At 53.2% G+C, this 19,996-nt stretch overlaps 2 protein-coding genes across 2 annotated transcripts; both read right to left on the minus strand.

Moving 5' to 3' along the window:
* Positions 1-4,084: 4,084 nt before the first annotated feature.
* On the minus strand, positions 4,085-8,390 carry Krt15 (keratin 15). The gene is made up of 8 exons (XM_059271773.1): positions 7,805-8,390; positions 6,846-6,928; positions 6,576-6,732; positions 6,014-6,175; positions 5,789-5,914; positions 5,390-5,610; positions 4,952-4,977; positions 4,085-4,477 (listed from the first exon to the last, which is right to left on the minus strand). Exons 1-8 carry the CDS (start codon positions 8,291-8,293, stop codon positions 4,368-4,370), a joined length of 1,374 nt encoding a protein of 457 aa, XP_059127756.1. The 5' UTR covers positions 8,294-8,390; the 3' UTR covers positions 4,085-4,367.
* A 5,125-nt stretch (positions 8,391-13,515) lies between these two features.
* Positions 13,516-18,173, minus strand: Krt19 (keratin 19). Its single transcript, XM_059271771.1, has 6 exons — positions 17,657-18,173; positions 15,056-15,138; positions 14,688-14,844; positions 14,235-14,396; positions 13,999-14,124; positions 13,516-13,872 (listed from the first exon to the last, which is right to left on the minus strand). Exons 1-6 carry the CDS (start codon positions 18,083-18,085, stop codon positions 13,618-13,620), a joined length of 1,212 nt encoding a protein of 403 aa, XP_059127754.1. The 5' UTR covers positions 18,086-18,173; the 3' UTR covers positions 13,516-13,617.
* Between the last annotated feature and the right edge of the window lie 1,823 nt (positions 18,174-19,996).

A 19,996-nucleotide genomic window follows, 5' to 3' on the forward strand; every position in this document is an offset into this window, starting at 1 on the left:
CAGTGAAGGACTGCAATAAGAACTGTCCCACCTAATACCCTCTTTTCACATTTAGGACAACTGAGGCCTGGGACAATAAGAAACAAGAAGACATGCAAGCTTCTCATGAACCTCACAGTGAAACCACCTCTAAGTTGGTTTCAGCACATCGTCTTTCCAAGTCTCTGGCCCTCAGCTATTAGCCTTCACTAAATTGCTAATGTGCAGAGCCTTCCCTGGCTTGCACCCAGTCCCCTGGCTTCTACTGCAGTGTCCTGCTTAGACGGGGTCTGTCTTCTCTCTCTTGAGAAGCAGACCTTCCTCCTGACAGTCAACCCAGACCTTAAGGCAGCTCTCCCTCCTCACAGACACCTGCTTCTTACAGAACTACTCGTAAATCACTTCAAACTAGCCTTGGTGCCTCGGGCCCTGGCACGTCCACAGTGCCTAATTCTAACACAGGCTTTATGTCAACACAGGCTTCCCAGGGACTCAGCAGGGTCAGCAAAGACTTTGGATGAGAGGAACCTGAGTTTCAAGCCTCCATTGGTCACCAGCTAGCTGTGTGACCTTAGGAAAGTTGCTCAACCTTCCAAGGCCTGAATGGCCACAACTGAAAAACAGGTATTAGATGAGTGAGCACATACGGCTTATCAAATGCCTGAGATGCAAAGGGCATGGAGCAAGGAGAGAATTGCAGGTGAGGAAATGCAAGCTCATTGTTAGATGGCCGGTCTGAAAATCCTCCTGGGCCTCCACCCTGCACTGACACACAGCTTCGCCTTCCTCTCTGGTCCCTGCATAGCACACATAGCAACCGAGCAGGTGGCAGGTGGCTCTTTTATCACTTCCTCTACCCTATTTGAGGACACAATCCTTGGCCATCTCTCCGAACATGGCTCCTGGTGCAGAGAAGCCTGAGGAGCTGTTTGGGGGAGCCTTTGTCTGTGGGTGCAGGTGATAAGACAAGGCACACAGAAGCAGCATTCAAGGGGCTACCCCAGCTCCCAGTCTCAGGAGCAAAGCTGTCCTGCTGGACCTCTTCCCTCCCATTGCCCTTGCAGGTGACCACCACAGAGACACACTTCCAAGAGACCAGAGGCCATCCAGAGCCATGTATCAGGCAAGGTCAGTGAAGGAGAACCAGCTCCATGTACAAGGTCAGCAAACGCTGATGTTCGACCCACACAGAGGGTTCTGCAGAAGGTCCAGTGCCAGGTTCTTCTCCAAGGTTCCAGGTCACCATGTCCAGCCATACTCTTCGTTACACAGGTTGGGAAACTGAGGCCCAGAGAAGGAAAAAGACCAGCTTCAGTCCTCTGGGAGATTTGGCAGACGTATCTCATGCCTGCTCTGGGAAGGCCAACCTGAGCTGAAGACACACCCAAGACCATAACCTCTCTCTGTAGGGATGGGAGGGGGATCATCTGCTGCCTGCTTCCTCGGGTTGGCTAGAACCCAAGCCTGACCTCAGCCCAGGACAGACAGAAGGTGTACCTCTTCTGCTCAGAAACTATTTAAGGGCTCATAGAACATGAGCCATTTCAGGGTACAGGCATCCCCAGGGACAAGGCAGGAGACAAGTTCCAAGAACATCTTGACAGCCCCACTGGGGATCCCAGGAAAGCAGAAATAGGTACTCCAGACCAGCATGGTGGCTCACACCTATAAACCCAGTCGTCAGGAAGATCAGGAGTTCTAGGTCATCTCTCTCCTCTTCTCTCCCTCCTCTCTCTCACACATGTGCATACACAATATTTTCACGTTTATCTTATTATTTATTTGTGTGTGTATGTGAGCGAGGTTGTCCTCGGTGCACCAATGGAATTCAGAGGACAACCTATGGAGGTTGGCTCTCTCCTACCATGTCGATCCCGGAACTCAAACTTAGGTCATCGGTCTTGGCCACAAGCCCCTTTTCCTCGCTGAGCCGCATCACCTGTCGGAGAGGCAGCTTCTCCTCCCTAGACTCAAGGTCCAGCTGCAGGAGAAAGCTAGCAGATGGCACCCTCAGTCTGTACCCACTCTTGCCTTAATACTGCAGCTTCTGCAGAGGTGGTTGTTGCTTGTTTGTTTGTTTGTTTTGCAAACTGAAGGCAGAAAGATATGGACTTGGTTCAGAAGGTCTGAGGCCTCTCCTTGGGGACCCGAAGGCCGGTGAGGCAGAGCAGGAACAGGGCTACAAGCTTCTGCCACCTGGGCCAAAGGAGGCTTGGTATGGAACTGGCTGTTCTCAGGATGGGGAAAAGCATGGATTGCAGTGAATGTCTTAAGCGTCCTTCCATGTGAGCGCATGAGACAAAGGCCTTGCACCAGGACAGTCTTCCTGACAGTATTTCTTTATGACATTTGAACAGGCTGCCTGGAGGTGCCAGTGAACACGTTTCTTTAAAAAGATGTGTCTCAGCATCTGCTACCTCCTGTCATTGGGGGAAAAGTGAGGATCTAGGATCAGAGGAACTTATCAGGACCCAGTATTCCCATTTCTGGCTTGTGACCTCATTCAAATTAACCTCACATTCCTGGGCCTCCATTTCCTTTTCTGCAACTGGCCCTGGAGGCTGACAGCCCTTCACAGTGCTCTTGGGACACTTAATGAGAGAGTATCGTGGGAAACCCTGCCCGTGGCCAGCATGGTGTAGACACTCCTTAAATCCCATTTCCTTCCTTCAGCCTAAGGAAGTCTGGCCTCCCTGTGCTGTCTGGAGACACACTGTCCCTTCAGACTCCTCAGAAGAGCAAGCACTATCTCCGTCAAGGGTCTGTGGAGACGGGGCTTTGCCCATGGACACAACGCCAACCCTCTCCAGGGGCATGGTGCTTCCCTTAAAGACCAGATAGTGCTTCCCCCAGCCTTCTCCTCCCAGCAGGACTGAAGGCTTCTCCCTCCCACCCCCAGCCCTCACCCAGACCTGACACAGTCCAGCTGAGCCACCCAGCTCTCTCAACTCCCTCTTCTCATACTCTGTTCAAGGCAATGGGATCTGGGCTCGGAGGATGTAGCCCCAGATCAGAGGCAATCAGCAGGTGTGTGTGTGTGTGTGTGTGTGTGTGTGTGTGTGTGTGTGTGTACACTGCTACTGTAATGGGCCCTGGGGGTGCTGAGAATCGGGGAGCAGGCACAGAAGTCTGGATCAAGAAAGGCAGCGAGGGCTAGAGTTGCTTTTGACCTTGGGAAAAATCAAAGGGGGCTTCCTGGAGCCAGTGTCTTTCCCTCTAGGTGACTTATGTGCCCTTTGGAAGGAGATGTCTTCTTCGAAGGGACAAAGTATAGCTTTACAGAGGTACAGAGATGGACTTGGCCGGTCATCCTGAAGGCTAAACATGTCTCACTAAACAGAAAGGGATGTTCAGTGTGTGAGGTCAGGACAGAAGCCAGGAATGGGGTCTGGCAACGAGCTGTGAAGGGCCATGGCCTAGGATTCCAGAACAAGACCTGGTTAATGAATGAGTCATGTAAGTATGAGATGCAGTCCAGCCCTGATGCTTACTGCGCATCCACCAGGCTACCAAGCAAGCCCTTCACCTCTACAGCAGCAGGGTCCTCACTGCTAAGACGAGAAGGACAAACTCTGACCACCTAGCGTGGTGAGTATTGAATCAGACACGGGAATGAATGTGCCTAGCACAGTGATAACCAAATACTTGTGTGCAGCCGTCACTTGAAAAAAATTATTAAACACGTGTCCTATGCTAGGTGTCCCAAAGTACCCCAGGGAACTGTCCCAGCCCCACTTCCACCCCTCCCTGTTCCCCCATCCCATGTGATGCAGTAAAGTGAGCCACCTTTTGGGGCCACAACACTCTGCACACTCAAGAATGAATGAATACACACTTAAGGCAGTGGTGGCACGCGCCTTTAATCTCAGCACTCAGGAGACAGAGGCGGGTGGATCTCTGTGAGTTCAAGGCCAGCCTGGTCTGCAGATCGAGTTCCAAGACAGCCAGAGCTACACAAAGAAACCCTGTCTTGAAAAAAAAAAAAAAGGATTATGTATGATCGTACAAGGAGAAAAAAACAAAACAGAGAGAGGTAAGTGTCAGAATGGTGACCTCCTCGGAACTGGACACCACCAAGAAATGCTGAACACATGACCAAGGGGCATTTGTGAAAAGAAAAGTGGTTCTTTATTGAGGGAACAGACAACCATACAAAGGTCAGCTGCTTCATGCACCTCTACATTCAAAAGGAAGCCGGGGAAACTACAACAGGGAGAGCATGCAGAGCCCGGAACTGGAAAGCAGAGAGACTCTCTTCATCGGGTCACTCTCTGAAAGCATGGACTGGAGTCTGCTTTTCCAACCTCTCTGGCCTGCACCTCTCTCAGCCCAGGGAGAGCGGGGGACATGGGGGGCGTGGCAAGGGTCTTTTCTCCTGCACCAGATACTTAGATGTCTCTCTTACGGGAAGAAACCACCTTTCCATCGACTGACTCCTCCACACTAATGTGGAAGTTGCTGCTGCTGCCGCCACCGCCGCCTCCACCTCCCAGGGAGGCTGCAGAAACAAAAAGCAAGCTTCAGCATGGGGGACTTCCGGAAGCAGGCTTAGGCTCTGGGAAGATGGACAGCACCCCTGCGGAGAGCCACTGGCCAATCCCTGTGGAGCTGCCAGGAGGCCTGATGAATTACTCATCAGAGGTGAGAGCTGGTAACCTCAGGGATGCCCAGCAGTGAATGATACAGGGGATTTCAAGCTGTGCGTGAACAGGAGTTACAGTGAGTATCACACCAGCATGAAGGTGAGATCAGGAAGGAAAGCCCTGATCAAAGCCTGCTCAGCCTGGAATGTTCTTAGGAAACTTCTAATCTCAGTCCCACCTAGAGTCCATGGGAAAGGGGTATATTCGGGAGCAGGAGTACCCTGACTTATTGGGACATCTGTCTCTTCCTCCTTCCTCCCCACTGTAAGTAGAATGGTGCCTCCAATACTCTGCTCCCCACCCCACCGAAGGGCTTTACCCTCTCTTACCTTCCCTGGCACCAATGCCAGCCATCCTGAAAGAGAAGGGACAGTGGGTGTTAGCCAAGGAAGAAAGCTCCAGTCTCCCTAAGGGAACCCCTGGTGGACACTGAGTGGTCCTCTCCAGCCCCCACACCACACATGACTTTTCTAAGGGCTAGGACATCCTGGTGGTCAGTCCCTCGGGTCTGCCATCCCAAACAGACAGAGCAGGAGCTGTAGTCGTGTCCTGTCCATCATTTACAGGAGAAGCACAGGTCCAGGGAACAGACGTGATACACCCAAAATAACAACCAGACACCAGAACAGACTCCAGACTCCTTAGGTCTCATTCCACTCAGCAAAGCAGCTCTCGGGATACCCTGTTTCCCTCTTCTGATGGTCCCGGACACAAGCCCGTCCGCCCGTCTGTCCCCTTCCTTTCTTTCCCTGCACCTGTACACCTACTTAGCATCCTGGCCCTCGAGCAGGTTGCGGTAAGTGGCGATCTCCTGCTCCAGCCGAGTCTTTATGTCCAGCAGCATGTTGTACTCCTGGTTCTGAGCCTCCATCTCACAGCGGAGCTCGCTCAGCTGGGTCTCCAGGCTGCTGATGAGCCCCTGGATCTGCTGCAGTTGTGTGGCATAGCGGCACTCCACCTCTGCCAGAGAGTTCTCCAGCCCAGCTTTCTGATAGGGCAACAGATCCATAAACCCATCAGGCTAGAAGGCAACCCGCTGAAGATAGAGGGGTAGGGAGGATGAGATGGAGTGCCCGGAATGACCACTGTGTGGGATGGGGGTTGAGGCTTTACCAGCCATGGAAGATGGGTACATGCATCACCCAGGAGGGCCAGAGTGGCCGTACCATGCTGAGCTGGGACTGCAGCTCGATCTCCAGCCCCTGCATGGTGCGTCTCAGGTCTGTGATCTCTGTCTTGCTGGTCTGGATCATTTCTGTGTTGGAGGCCACCTCCTTGTTCAGCTCTTCAGTCTGCAAGTCACACGTGAGAAACATGAGCCTCACAGGCCTCCTCAGAGGCCTGTGGAGGGGGGAGGTGGGGGAGAGCAGAGCTGAGGGAGTCAGACCCACCTTACTGAAGAACCAAGCCTCTGCATCCCGACGGTTTTTCTCTGCAATGGCCTCATATTGTTCCCTCATCTCGGCCAGCACATGGGTCAGGTCCACCCCAGGTGCTGCATCCATCTCCACATTGACCTGGCCAGCCAGCTGACTGCTGAACTCCTTCATCTCCTACAAAGGGGAGGCGGGGAGACACCATTTAAAGACAAGGCTATAAAACAGACCTGACACCTGGAGTCTTGGGGGCTAACTGACTCTCGCTAATTTACAGTGTGACCTTAGCACATCACAACACCCTATCTCTGTTCCTCGTTGGATCACATGGACCCCTCAGCTCTGAGGAGCTCTCTTGCTCCGGGTTCCATGAAACAAGGACCTTGAGATACCCACGAAGCAAACCAATCCTGCAGTTCACACCTGACCTGGCCTTGGGTCCAGATTACCAGAGAGTAGTGTCCCTTCTCATCCACGGGGCCCCTGGGGTGCATTTCTGAACCACTAAGCCCTCAGCGGACTGTGACAAAAGAAAGACAATCCTGCCCTTCTGTCTCCCGCCCTGTCCTGCGGTCACCTCCTCGTGATTCTTCTTCAGGTAGGCCAGCTCCTCGTTCAAGTGCTCAATCTGCATCTCCAGGTCGGTCCTAGCCAGGGTCAGCTCATCCAGCACCCGGCGCAGGCCGTTGATGTCAGCCTCCACACTCTGGCGTAGGGCCAGCTCATTCTCATACCTGAGGAGTGGGAAGGAGCCCAAGTCAGAGAAGGTGAGGGGCCCAGGTTTCAGAGAGGAGGAGGGCTGGGTAGCGGGGGTGCTGTAGACAGGGGGGAAGCAGAGGGAACTCACTTGAGCCTGAAATCATCCGCGGCCAGCCTGGCATTGTCAATCTCCAGGATGACACGCGAGTTGTCAATGGTGGCAGCCAGTATCTGCAGGAGACAGAGAGCTGTACTTAAGGGCTGCTGTTTTTATGTTCTATGCCCAAGTTCCCCTTTGCCGACCACTCCCCCAACTTCACTCCCTGTGTGCTTTCGTTGTGCTAACCCACGCTACCTTCCTGTGACACCTTCAAGGCATAGAAAACTAAGGAGGCAGCGTTGCCTGGAATTGCCTGTCGGACATGGCTAGCCAAGGCTGTGCTGCAATGCATGCAATCGGCTCTGGCAGGTAAGGGCTCTCCAGAGACACTAAACCAGCCTACTTGGGCACAGCTCACAGTGGCAGCCTCCTGCATGCCTTGACAGGGCCCTTTGTCTCCGAAACATTGCAGCCATTGGGAACTTGGACAGCCGCTAAGGAAAGCATTTACAACTAAGGAAAACAGATCTAGTTAGTAAAAGGGAAAGTGAGGGGGTGGCCCAGCCTGTGTTGAGTTCCCTGGTCTCCTAAGATCCAACAACAATTTCGGCAATAAAGACATCCTTAAGGGCTGAAGCAAATGGTCCTGGTATTTAGGACTCAGGAGGCTGTGCCTGAACAGCATGCAGGTCAAAAAGTTAAAGCAATCATTTACAAAAATCCCTGCAGCTTTGGTAGGGCAGGGAAAAGGAGTTGCTCTCGTTCGTTGCCCCCCATCTGCAACCCCATGTATCCAAATCAGATTCCCAAGACCACTCCCTCCCCCGGCACTGCCAAGTGGAACAGATGTGTTCCCACATGTGCCTGGAAAGCAAGTGTATCCCAGCCTTGCTGAGGTTACACAGCAGTAAAGGACTTAGTCTCTTAGTCAGCAGTAATGCTGATGTTACAGATGTGTACGGGGCACCAGCCGCCTGTTTCCCTCTGTCTGACATGTAAAGACTTACTTTGTCCCGGATCTCTTCCATGGTCTTAAAGTAATGGCTATAGTCTCGCTCTGGACTGGCTGGGCTCTGCTTCTGGTACCAATCTCGGATTTTCACCTCCAGCTCCGTGTTAGCCTGCTCCAGGGCACGAACTTTGTCCAGGTAGGATGCCAGGCGGTCATTGAGGTTCTGCATGGTGATCTTCTCATTGCCAGAGAGGAGACCTCCATCGCCACCGCCAAAGTCACCAAAGCCACCGCCAAAACCCCCACTGAAGGCTCCACCAAAACCACCACCAGCACCACCACCAAAACCACAACTCATACCACCGCCATATCCCCCTCCTGCCCCCGAGGAGACAAACCTAGCAGAAGAAGCAGAGATACTTCGGCTCCCGCCTCCCCCGTAGAGACTCCCTCCAGCAAAGCTGCCTCCACCAGCACGGAGGGAACCCCCTCGAGTAGAGCCACCTCCAAAGGTGGAAGAAGTTTGCAAGAATGTGGTGGCCATGGTCAGGCAGCCTGTGCCTTCTTGTCCTTTTCAAGCAGGAGAGACTCCAGCAGGAGCTTCTGAGCTGGGCTGAAACCAGACTACAGTGCTGTCGACCCTAGCCTGGGACTCTTTATATACCCTTGGGAGGGGGTGGGGGCCTCGCCTCCTCCCCCTGAGTGGAGCCAACTCCTCTGCCTTCCAGACAAACACAGCTGCCTGCACACCTCCACGGGGCTCACTTGTGGAGAGTTTTTCTTTTCTTTTTTTTTTTTTTTCCTTAATGCAACAAAAGAGATGATTCAGAGTTAATGGGGTTTTGCTCTAGGCCACAGTTTTAACACTTGGATTACAGGTTCCTTTCTCACTCCAGGAAGAAGCAAACCCTGGCCATAGCACAGCTCCTAAGGGTTCTCTCATGCCCCATCCCGTTAGAGCAGCCAAGGCCAGCTCTGCCCACCCCACCCCACCCCACTGCTAGCATGTGAGTCTCACTGAGGTAGATAGCTCCCTGCTCTAGCTCCCTGCTGTTTCTCCTATCCTTGCTCTGTCCTCCCTACTCAAAGGCCCTATGCATGCATGAGGCTTCGAGACATGGAAGTCCCTAGGAATGAGAACACAGGTGACCACAGGGCAGGCTAAGGATAGGATCTTGAGTCACGTTCCATCTGAGGTGACCAGAAAAGCCAGTACGTGTCCCCCTTTCCCATCCCTGATGCCTGGGAATGTTCTCTCCTCTCACCATGCCCTCCACCACTCCAGAAGTCCCTCCTGCCTCTTCAGTCCCGCCCCCCCCCCCACAGCCCCCCAGCTCATGGTCCTGGCTAGGTCACAAAAGCCCAGAAGGCTCAGGCTGACAGGAGTCTGATTGATAGCCCTGTCACCTGCCAACTGCACATGTCACTGAACCTTCGCTTGCTCCTAAGACGCGTTGGGGCAAACCTCTGCAGATAAGACTCGGGCAAGTTCCAGAAAGCCCCCGCCTTCTCCAGCAAGAGACATGTCCCTGCTTAGCAGGGGCAGATTAACCCCCATTTGCCTTGTCAACTGCTGCCAGCTGGGGAGGGGCTGAATTAGAGGCTCTGCGTGCCTAAGTACTATGGGGGGGGGGGGCCGCTGGCAAGCAGGTGGAAAGCATCGGAGCTCAGCGCCCAAGGGATCAGTCCCATGTAATACTGAGGCCAAAAAGGACAGCCGCACATTCAGGAGGGTCCTCTGGCACCAGCTCAACAGTCGGATTTCTCTGAGCTGGTGGCACTTGGGCAGTGCCACCCACACTGGAGAGAGCCCAGGGAGGCTTGGACCTGTGTTTAAACCCCATTTCTATCCATGACTCCTGTGAAACTCCACACACATCGCTTTCTAAGGCTCAGCTTCTTTGTGGTATAGGACATTCACTTTTTAGGACATGCTGAGACTCAGGGTTTCCATCCTGACTCCCCGTCATCCATCTGAGGTGAGTGATGGCTGCAGGTCCGGCATCTGAACCTCCTGAGAGCCCGCCAGGGAAGACTCTGTCCTTGAACTGGGAGCATTCTCAGGCTCGGCAGCTCCAGCTAGCCGTCGGATGACCGACCCTTCTTTCGGCTGTGACAGGATAATGCCCCATACTTTCACGATGGACAAAGTACCTTTGTATCCACACTCCCCTCTAATCCCATGACACAAAGCACAGCTGTGGCCCAAGGTTCAGAAGGAACGAGATTAAGACTCGAAGGGGTGACGCTGCTGTGAACACAGGTCGGCCCACCTGAAAAGGGGATTACCGGGACTATGTCAGTCTTTGGACCCCGCCACCCCCACCCACCCACCCAAGCAAGATAAAGAGAACTTTCCTGTTATCTGAACCGGGTTGAAAGGAGAGGGCCCCTCACCAGCTTCACCGTAAGCCAGGCATCCTGGGGCTGGTTCCAAACAGTGTAGCATTGTCTTACGGGTGGGAGGATATTGTCTTTTCCTTCCAAAGAAAAATAATCAAACCCAGATCAGTCAGAGCTCATTAAAACCTCTGCAGACATGGCGGCCCCAGCAATTAACACAGAGAACAATTAATCTTCCATCACCCCAGGGTGAGGGAGAACTGGACACCAGCCAGCTCCCCTCTGCACCCTAACTCTCCACTAGCAGCTCTTGGGGAGACTTCCCTTCCACTGGCTGATCCAGGCCAGGAGTGACACCTGCCTTCCTCTCTGTCCTGACTCAAAAGAAAGTTTCGAATCTCGAATCTCGGGGCTGAGGAGATGGTTCAGTCAATAGAGTAGTCCCTGCACAAGCATGAGGACCTGGGTTTGCATCCCCAGTACCCCCAGGCACAGTGCTAGAGGCTTATAGTCCCAGCACAGGGTGGGGGTGGGGTAAGGAGTAGATCACTGGGCTCACTGGCCAGCCGAGCTATTTTAACCCAATCAGTGAGCTCCTGGCTCAGAGAACAACCCTTTCTCAGAAACCAAGATGGAAAGAGACTGAACGTGTTTACATGCATGAAAGAAAGGAAGGAAGGAAGGAAGGAAGGAAGGAAGGAAGGAAGGCAGGCAGGAAGAGGGAGGGAGGGAGGGAGAAAGAAAGGAAGGAAGGAAGGAAGGCAGGAAGAGGGAAGGAGGGAGGGAGTGAGGGAGAAAGAAAGGAAGGAAGGAAGGAAGGAAGACAGGGAGGAAAGAGGAGGAAGGAAGGAAGGAAGGAAGGAAGGAAGGAAGGAAGGAAGGAAGGATGGATGGAAGGCCCTGATCTCAGTCCAAACAGTTACTGTGAGCACATATCTGGGTGAGGTTTGGAACATCTTCATCAACAGGCTGGATAGATATGTGCCTGTTTCTGGCCTTTGCCCACGGTAGCCACACAGGTGTCTCTGGAACAGGCCCTCCCTCCTTGAGATGAGGCCATGCTGCCCATTGGGTCTAGCTCAGGTATGACTTGGCCTCTCTGAGCCTGGATCATGGTTCAAAATGGACTGTCGGGACCCAGCCCCAGCACCACAGTGAGCACTCAGATGCATATGAGGAAGGAAGCTGCCTAAGCCTTAGCTCCCGTTCATGGCTCCCCTGCCCCCGAGATCGTGATGTTCCAGGGATAGAGCACACGACTCTGATCTCACGGTCCCACCTTTCCATTTTTCCCAAGTATATGGCTCTGGGTAATGATTTGGTCTCTTTCCGAACTTTAATCTATGTCAGGAAAATGAAAATAACTCCATACATAGACATAACCGCTGCATAGACAGAGCAAGGTGGCTGATGGGAAATGCGTCATAAACTGGAGTGGCCATGATGAGAGCCATGATGGAAAGACCCAGCTCTATGGGTCTATGGTCAACCCCAGATCTCCCCACAAACAGATCCGAAACTGAAACAGCAAAGCCTTTCCACCCCGCGCACACACAAAGAAAGGCTTCATCCCACACCCCAACCTGTGTCCTCCTGTGCTGGTGACCCAGTCACCTGCCACACCTGCGTGGGCCCACACCCCACCCCATAGTCACATTCCAGGGGCCCCTGGGGCAGAGGGAGGGTTTCTGCTGTGACAAGAGAGGCTTTCATAGGCAGGGACAAGGATCTCCAGGCAATCTGAGGCTGGGGTGCGGCCTGGCCTCTGCCACCAGCTCCAAAACCTGAGAATTTAAGTGATGGAAGGAGATTGAGAGTGTTGTAAGGCAGAGGAGGAGGCCACAGAGGTGGGCAGAAAAGGCGCGAGCGGAGCTCTGGGACCACATTCTTATAATCAGCCTTATGATTTGGAGCAAGCTAAGTAAGGTACAGAGACCCACGGGGGAAGGAAGGAAATAGCGCCTTCTTCAAAAGGCCTCAGATGGGGTACTGAGTAAGACAAGGGTCCTTTACCTGTCCCCTCCCCCACGGGCCCCTGCCAGCTGTCGTGAGAGCCCACAGCCACGGCCTTGTTTTATGGGTTCCCTTGTTTACCTTGAATTGGCCGCAGCTCTTGGCAGCTGAACTGTAAACGACAGGGTCACCATATCTACCCAGGGGCAGAGCTGAACCAGGAAGCTGCAATTTTGTTCCTTTGTGAGCTGAGGGCAGGCTCCAGACAAGCCAGGTTGGGGGCCATGGCTGAGAGGGAGATCTAGGTCCCAGCTGAGACTCATTCCAGGCTCTGGGCCCAGGTAGGAGCTGGTGGGTGTTAAGGGGCTTACGCAGGGCTGCTGCGTAATGAATGTGTTGGTGCCTGCACACCGGCATACATCAGCAAGGACACCCTCTCCAGCCTTGCTTTGAACAGAACGTCAAAACCCCAAAGCCCTAGTATGTGTTCAGTAACGTGTCAGGACAAAACATCTCGGGAGATCCCTGTCCTGAGCAGTCGGTCACGTGGAAGAAGGCTAGGAGAAATGATGTGAACTCTAAGAGACCACCTGGGTCACAGTGGCTTTGATGCTGTGGATAGCTGATTGCGTTGTATAGCTGTGTGCGGCTTCTCTGAACTCATTCCCTGCCGTATAACATGCAGCTCATCCTACCTCTGGGGTTGTTTCTATTAATGGCACATAGTCGGTGTTCAATCTGCGTTCATACACACATCTCAACCCAACGGAGTACAGTGGGCAGAAAGGCAACTCTGCGCCTGTTTCAAAGCCCACTTTGAGGCTGCACAAGCATGAGGACCTGGGTTCGGATGCCCAGCGCCCTCATGAAAAGCTGGTGCGGGGCCACAAGACGATTTTGTAAGTAAAGGCAAGTGCCACCGAGCCTGACGACCTGAGTTAGGACCCTAGAACACGTGTGGGTGGGAGGAGAGAACGGACTCCTAAATGGTGTCTTCTCACCTTCACCCCCACACAGTGGCGTGCTTGTGCATACATACCTAGGCACACTAAGTGAATAAATAAACATAAAAAAGAAAAAAAGCCAGGCGTGGCATTGCACATCTGCAATCTCAACACAAGGGAGTGATGACAGAAGACACCTAATGTTAACCTCTGGCCTACACACACACACACACACACACACACACAAACCTCACTCTTGCCATGTATTACAGCAGTTACATATGCAACCAACCACTGGACCTCTCTAAGCCCCACTTTACCTCCTTTCTTACATGGAGACCAGATTGTTGTAAAGAACAAGGTAGATAAACGACCTGTACAAATGTACAAATGGGAACTGCCATCACCATAGCAGTGTGCTCTCTTGTCCCCACTCTCTATCCTGGGACAGGGTAGATGTGGTTCAAATAAAACAAGGGGCTGAGACATGACCCATCACTCCGTGGGCTGAAAAAAGCAAAGCACCCTTCTTCCCCTGGAGGACAGTTTTATTGGCAAGTCAAGGAAAGAGCTGGAGTAAATGTATCACCCCAGTCACGCCCCTCCCCAGGGGAGTCTCAGGATCTGCTCAGATGGCCTTGGGGGTGGGTAGGTTGTTGTAGTGGGCTTCCTGTCCCTCCAGCAGGCTGCGGTAAGTGGCGATCTCCTGCTCCAGCCTCGACTTGATGTCCATGAGCAGCTGATACTCCTGGTTCTGGCGCTCGGTGTCAGCACGCACATCGCTCAGCTGGGCTTCGATGCTGCTGATCACACCCTGGATCTGTGACAGCTGGGCTCCATAGCGGGCCTCTGTCTCTGCCAGCGTGCCTTCCAGCGCGGCTTTCTGAAGGGGAGGGATAGGGGACGTGACTCAGCAGAGGCAGGTTCCTGAACACCAGCACAACCACCAGCCCAGCTACCCGAGGTTGAAAGGGGACAAGTGTGCAGCCCTTGGGGTGGAGATACATACCATGCTGAGCTGGGACTGCAGCTCAATCTCAAGACCCTGGAGGGTACGCCGAAGGTCAGTGACTTCCGTCTTGCTCATCTGGAGCTGTTCAGTGTGGCCAGCCACCTCCCTGTTCAGCTCCTCGGTCTGTAACAAGACAAGTCAAGGAGAAAATAAGCAACAAGGCATATCTTTGTGTGCGGGATTCAGGGCCTCTCTCCTCGCCACCCCAGAAGATACCATCATCCTCTGCATACCCGAGTCGTGAACCAGGCTTCAGCATCCTTCCGGTTCTTCTCAGCCATGACCTCATATTGACTTCTCATGTCACTCAGGATCTTGGCTAGGTCGATGCCTGGAGCAGAATCCACCTCCACGCTGACCTGGCCACCCACCTGGCTTCTCAGGGCACTAATTTCCTGCAAAGACACCACAGAAGTGGGCATGTCAAGACCTAAACATGCTGGATCTGGACCAGGTCACTCCCCCAGGCCCTGAGCCAAAGAGGGCTTGTTTGGAGGAGCAGATCTAGAAGCCAGCACTGGAGGGCAGACGTGATGGTCACCATGCCCTGTTGGGACTGTGAAAGGTATGGTCACAAGCCAGAGCCACACTGATGATGTAAGAAATGAGGTCGTGGTCAGTGAGTCCAAGATAATAATGTCTCTCAGTTCTGGGACATAGTAGACAGGAGGCCCAGCTTGATCTACCTCCTCATGATTCTTCTTCAGGTAGGCCAGCTCCTCCTTCAGGCTCTCAATCTGCATCTCCAGGTCAGTCCTGCCCAGGGTCAGGTCATCCAGCACCCGGCGCAGGCCATTGATGTCGCCTTCCACACTCTGTCTCAAGGCCTGCTCTGTCTCAAACCTTTCCAAGGAAATAGTTACAGTCAGGCTGGTGCTGGCTCTGTGTCTCTGCCAGCTTCCCTGGGGTTTTAGGAGTCTGTGGGGGTTTGCTTCCATACAGCTCAGGGTAAGGGCAGAGTCTAGGCCTCCACCGCATTGATCACGCTAACGGCCTGGGGTTGCTCCTAACCCACTACCCCGGCTTCTGAAGCCCCTAAAGCAGGGATACTTACTTGGTTCGGAAGTCGTCTGCAGCCAGGCGGGCATTGTCAATCTGTAGGACAATCCTGGCGTTTTCAATGGTGGCACCAAGAATCTGGAAGGGAAGCAGCCAGCAGCTGGCACCAGTTTGGCAAACCGGTATGACCTATCGACTCTCTTCCCAGATAAATGAATGAATAATCCCCACTCCCTAGATACTGCCCACCAGCCCCTTCTCTGGGCGGCTTTGGCATGGGTCCACTGCCCCCAGAGGACACACTGTACAAGAGGTTGGGTGAAAAGAGTCAGGGCAAGAGGCACGTCCAGAAGGACATGTCTAAGACCTGTGCAGCCAAAACTGGGTGGTCTGAAAGGGGCCTATAAACCTGAAGCAGAGAAGCATTAAAAATCACTTATCCTGCCGGGCTGTGGTGGCGCACACCTTTAATCCCAGCACTCGGGAGGCAGAGGCAGGCGGATCTCTGTGAGTTCGAGGCCAGCCTGGTCTACAGAGCTAGTTCCAGAACAGCCAGGGCTACACAGAGAAACCCTGACTCGACAAATCAAAAAGAAGAGGAAGAAAAAGAAGAAAAATCGTTTACCCCTGTCTATATCCCACACTCAAAGCACATTCTGCCTTCCAGGGGGTGGGGTGGGGATATCTTTCAGTGATCATCTACAATGTGCCAGGCACCTCGGGCACCTGACCCTTCACAGTCACTCAGTCTGACTCCCACGTCAGTACCACCCCTGCACAGAGTTACATATCCTGAGTTTACCCCGTCTGAAGACTCTCTGATCCGAGGAGTCCATTCAAATCATTCAGCTCACCACTGATCTAAATACCTGGACCCAGTGTTTTCAAAGACTAGGACAGGACCACTCAGCGGCCTGTCCCCGGGTAGTCGTATAGTTTTGTTGTTGTTGTTGTTGTTGTTGTTGTTGTTGTTTCATGTTTTGGTTTGGTTTGGTTTCCTCCGGTTTGACTTTTGCAGACAGAATCTCACTATGTAGCTCAGCTGGCATTAACTTCATCATCCTCCTGCCTCAGTTTCCTACCTAATGCTGGGATTATAGGTGTCAGCCACCACACACAACTACATAGATATTGGGGGGAGAGGGTTGAAGAAAACAGAGGAGAATATAAAGATCAGAGGAGACCATTCACAGCAGAGTGAGAATTGCTTCTAGACATGTCTGCTGTGGGTGTGTGGGTGGGCAAAGGGATAAGGCAGGAGAAAGAGGGTTCGAGCTGTCTAGGATTCTAGCCATCCATTACAGTGTTAAAAAGCACTACTCTCGAAAAGAATAAATAAAAAAAAGAAAGTTTTTAAAAAAAAAAAAAAACTAAAAAAAAAAATCACTCCCTTCGCTGTTTGATTGGCACCTCTAGCGCCTGTGCCCAACTCCATGCTGGGTTCACACAGCGCTGGAAAAAGCTCTGGAGGAGTACATGTTGGGAGAACTAGTGGGGAGGGAGCTGTTAAATGCCTCCCAGGTCTCTGGTATATTTCTTCAGGACACGACTCTTCACTAGAAGGGAAGACCACACCCCATCCAACAGGCCTGTGGTTCAGACCTTCAGGTTTGCCTTCTCTGTACCTGGTACTCCAGGAGACAGGTCCACATAAGCAGGGGAGTCATCACCTCTCCCTCCCTCTCATCGGCTAAAATAATTTTTTTTTCTTTTCTCTTGTTGTTTCATGTTAGGGTTTTTTGTTTGTTTGGGGCTTTTGCGGGGCGGGTTGTGGAGAGAGACTCATGCAGACACGACTAGCCTCACTTTAATGAGGTAGCTGAGCATGGCATGACCTCAGCCTCTAGCACAGTAGCTCTCAACCTGTGGGTCAAGACCAAGCATCGTCCAAGACAATCGGAAAACACCGATATTTATAATACGACTCATAACAGTAGTAAAATTACAGTTATGAAGTAGCAACAAAAATAATTGGGGGTCACCACAACATGAGGAATTGTATTAAAGGGTCGCAGCATTAGGAAGGTTGAGAACCACTGCTATAGCATCGACTTTCCTGGTGCTTGGATTACAGGCCTGAGCTACCACGCCTGACTAGAATTTTTTTTCTTTTTTGAGAAGGGGTTTGCTATGCAGCCCCCATCTCTTACAGTCTTCCAATAGCTCCTTGTGAGCCTGGGTGGTCCCCCGGACTGGAGAGGAGTGGGAGGAGGACCTATGTGAAGACAACCAGACAAGCACTACCGGAGAAAAGAACACTGAAAACTCCCCAAGAGGGTCGCTGGCTCAGGTAAAACCAAGAGTCCCGCGGACTCATACCCTGCAGGCCACAGTTGAGGCTACAGCTCAGGGTCTCCCTCTCTGGGCAACCCACAGCTGTGTGGCATTGCTCTCCCTTTGGATATTCCTGACCCTCTCTCTCCAAGCAGGTCCCCACCACCTCTAAAGGTCCCACCCACTTACCTGTCCGTCTCGGTTTCTTCCACCCCGCCTCCACTCCCGTTCCAGGGTCCAGCCCAGCCTTTCTGCCCCACCCTGCGGGCTGTCCCACAAAGTTGTAACGGGTTTGGCCGCCTGCGGGCTGCGTTTCCACCGCCTCCCCTCCCTGCCGCCCAGCCCCAGCAAGTGCACCTCCCGGGGCCCCGCCGCTGCCCACCTTGTCGCGCAAGTCCTCGATGGTCTTGTAGTAGTGGCTATAATCGCGGGAGGGCCCGGGCCCTTGCTTCTGATACCAGTCGCGGATCTTCACCTCCAGCTCGCCGTTGGCCTGCTCCAGGGCGCGCACTTTGTCCAAGTAGGAGGCCAGGCGGTCATTGAGGTTCTGCATGGTGATCTTCTCGTTGCCAGCCAGCAGCCCATCGGACACAGCCAGAGTCCCACCAAAACTTCCGCCGTAGCCTCCGCCATAGCTCCCGGAGGACGAGGACACGATGCGGGCGGAGGACACGGACACACCGCGGCCGCCTGAACCCCCGTGGATGCTGGGGGCACGGAAAGCACCCCCTGACCCGAAGCGCACCGAGCCGCCGCCCAGGCCCCCGAAGGACGAGATGGCTGAGGACTGGCGATAGCTGTAGGAAGTCATGGTGAGGAGGAAGACTGGAGCGAAGCGACAAGGGACACGGGCCTGAGAGCAACTGACCGCAGGAGGAGTGGCCAGGCCCTCACCTGGGGCTTTTTATGCCCCAGGCGTGAGGGGGATGGAGATGTTGCAGGGGCGGGAATCAGGAACGTCCAAGCTCCTGAGGACAAACATGGGCACTCTCCCCATTGGTCAATTCCTGGCGACTCTGCTCCTGCCCTCCCCTCCCAGGAGCCAGAGGCCCCAGTCCTCCCTAGAGCTGCCCCACCCCAGCCCACTCCAAAGCTACTGCCAAGACAGCACGTCCCTATTCTGGCTCTTCAGCCCCCACTACACAGGCTTCGACAACACTGACTTCCGGAATGACAGTATCACCTTGGCCCTTTAAGACCTACAAGAATTTGACACCCTCAGGAATCATACCCCTTCGAACCCCCACCTCAGTGACCACTCTGTTCTAGGAGGTTTCTGAGACCTTTGGAATTATGTCAATAAATCCCTCCCCCCCACCTTGTGATCTCACACACACACACACACACACACACACACACACACACACACCAGATTTCTACACACCACTGGAAATAACAGTCTCTTGGAGTCCCCCTGGTGGCAGAGACCACCGCCCCCAATTCCCCATTAGTTCCCTCTCGCAGAACAGAGTCCTGTTCCTTGACTGTCTGAGACAAAGTTGCCCCACCCTGCTGCAGCCACACAATGCCCTAGGTGACAATAACTACAGCTGTGGGAAACAGCAGGCCGCCATAGTGGCTTCTCCACAGTACTGTAGGCGCTTAAACCTAACCTCCAGCATGGTTGACCCAGCTCAGAAACAACACTCACCCCCACTGGGACATCTCCACCCCTCCCTCCCCCAGTCTCAAGATGCACTTAACAAAAAGACCTCTATTGAGTTTCTTTAATATTCCCATGATGAGGACTCTGAGTCTGGCAGAGGCTGATCACTTGCCCATAAGGCATTTGGCACCTGCCACCCAGAGACAGAAATGGAATGGGACCTACCCTCCTTGAGCACTTTCTGAAGTGTGCTAAGAGTGTGTTAAAACGGTGCAGGCTGAAGGCAGTGGACCTCGGAAACCTCCTCGAACAGAGGTGAAGGAGTGAGTAGACTTAAAATCAGCAACACGGAGGGGAGCGTTTCCAGAATGAAAGGAGCCCTTTTCCACACCCAGCCCCCAGTGCAAGAATTCCAGATCTTTCTGAATCTCTTCCTGGGGCCAGGCTCCCTGATACATACTGTGGGGCACTTCAACAGCATCACTCCCCAAGTTCCTGCCCGCTCCAGCTCACTAGTCCTTAGTAGTGTCCCCATGGTACCTTCTAGTTTTGTCAGAGCCGTCTCTGGCTCAGGACAGAAATCCTGTGCCTCCTGAAAGGGAGGTTAGGAAGACCGGAAGATGGGCCAGCCACTCCCTCTCTCCAGCCTCAGTTAACCCCTGTGAAGTGAAATGTTCAAAGTCAGTCTTCTTTTCTTCTTCATAGTATCAACTGATCTTCTAAATGAAGAATTGTTCAGCTAAAACCAAGCAGTCTTCTAGTCATCGTCTTCTCCAGGAAGGAGGCAGCCACAGTACCTACACACACACACACACACACACACACACACACACACACACACACATGCACGCAGAGGACCCTTTCATGACCATGAGTGACTGTAAATTAGGGAATTGGTTGCAGAAGGACTCTATGGAGCCCAAGGCCACTCAGGAAACAGGGTGTGACTGAATCTTCATAAAGGTTTTAGTGGCAGGGTTAGCTGGCCACTGTGAGTCATTCCTTATCTGGCCCTGAGGAGGAGGCCTGATTTCTGGGGGAGGTGAAGGAAGAGATTGGCCAGATAGTTGCTATGCTCTATGCTCCAGCAGCCCCTCTGGTATTCCGGCCTGACCG

The sequence above is a fragment of the Peromyscus eremicus genome, chromosome 8a (genome assembly GCF_949786415.1).
Source record: "Peromyscus eremicus chromosome 8a, PerEre_H2_v1, whole genome shotgun sequence".
In the NCBI taxonomy this organism is placed as follows: Eukaryota; Metazoa; Chordata; class Mammalia; order Rodentia; family Cricetidae; genus Peromyscus; species Peromyscus eremicus.

Coding starts and splice junctions, on each gene's coding strand:
- Krt15 (XM_059271773.1), bottom strand. CDS start 8,293: ATGGCCACCACATTCTTGCAAACTTCTTCCACCTTTGGAGGTGGCTCT. Junction 6,929..7,804: donor TGGAAGAGATCCGGGACAAA/GTAAGTCTTTAC, acceptor TGTCTCCTGCAG/ATACTGGCTGCCACCATTGA. Junction 4,978..5,389: donor CTCGAGGGCCAGGATGCTAA/GTAGGTGTACAG, acceptor CTTCTCTTTCAG/GATGGCTGGCATTGGTGCCA.
- Krt19 (XM_059271771.1), bottom strand. CDS start 18,085: ATGACTTCCTACAGCTATCGCCAGTCCTCAGCCATCTCGTCCTTCGGG. Junction 15,139..17,656: donor TCGAGGACTTGCGCGACAAG/GTGGGCAGCGGC, acceptor CTTCCCTTCCAG/ATTCTTGGTGCCACCATTGA. Junction 14,397..14,687: donor TGAAGAAGAATCATGAGGAG/GTAGATCAAGCT, acceptor GTGTCTTTGCAG/GAAATTAGTGCCCTGAGAAG.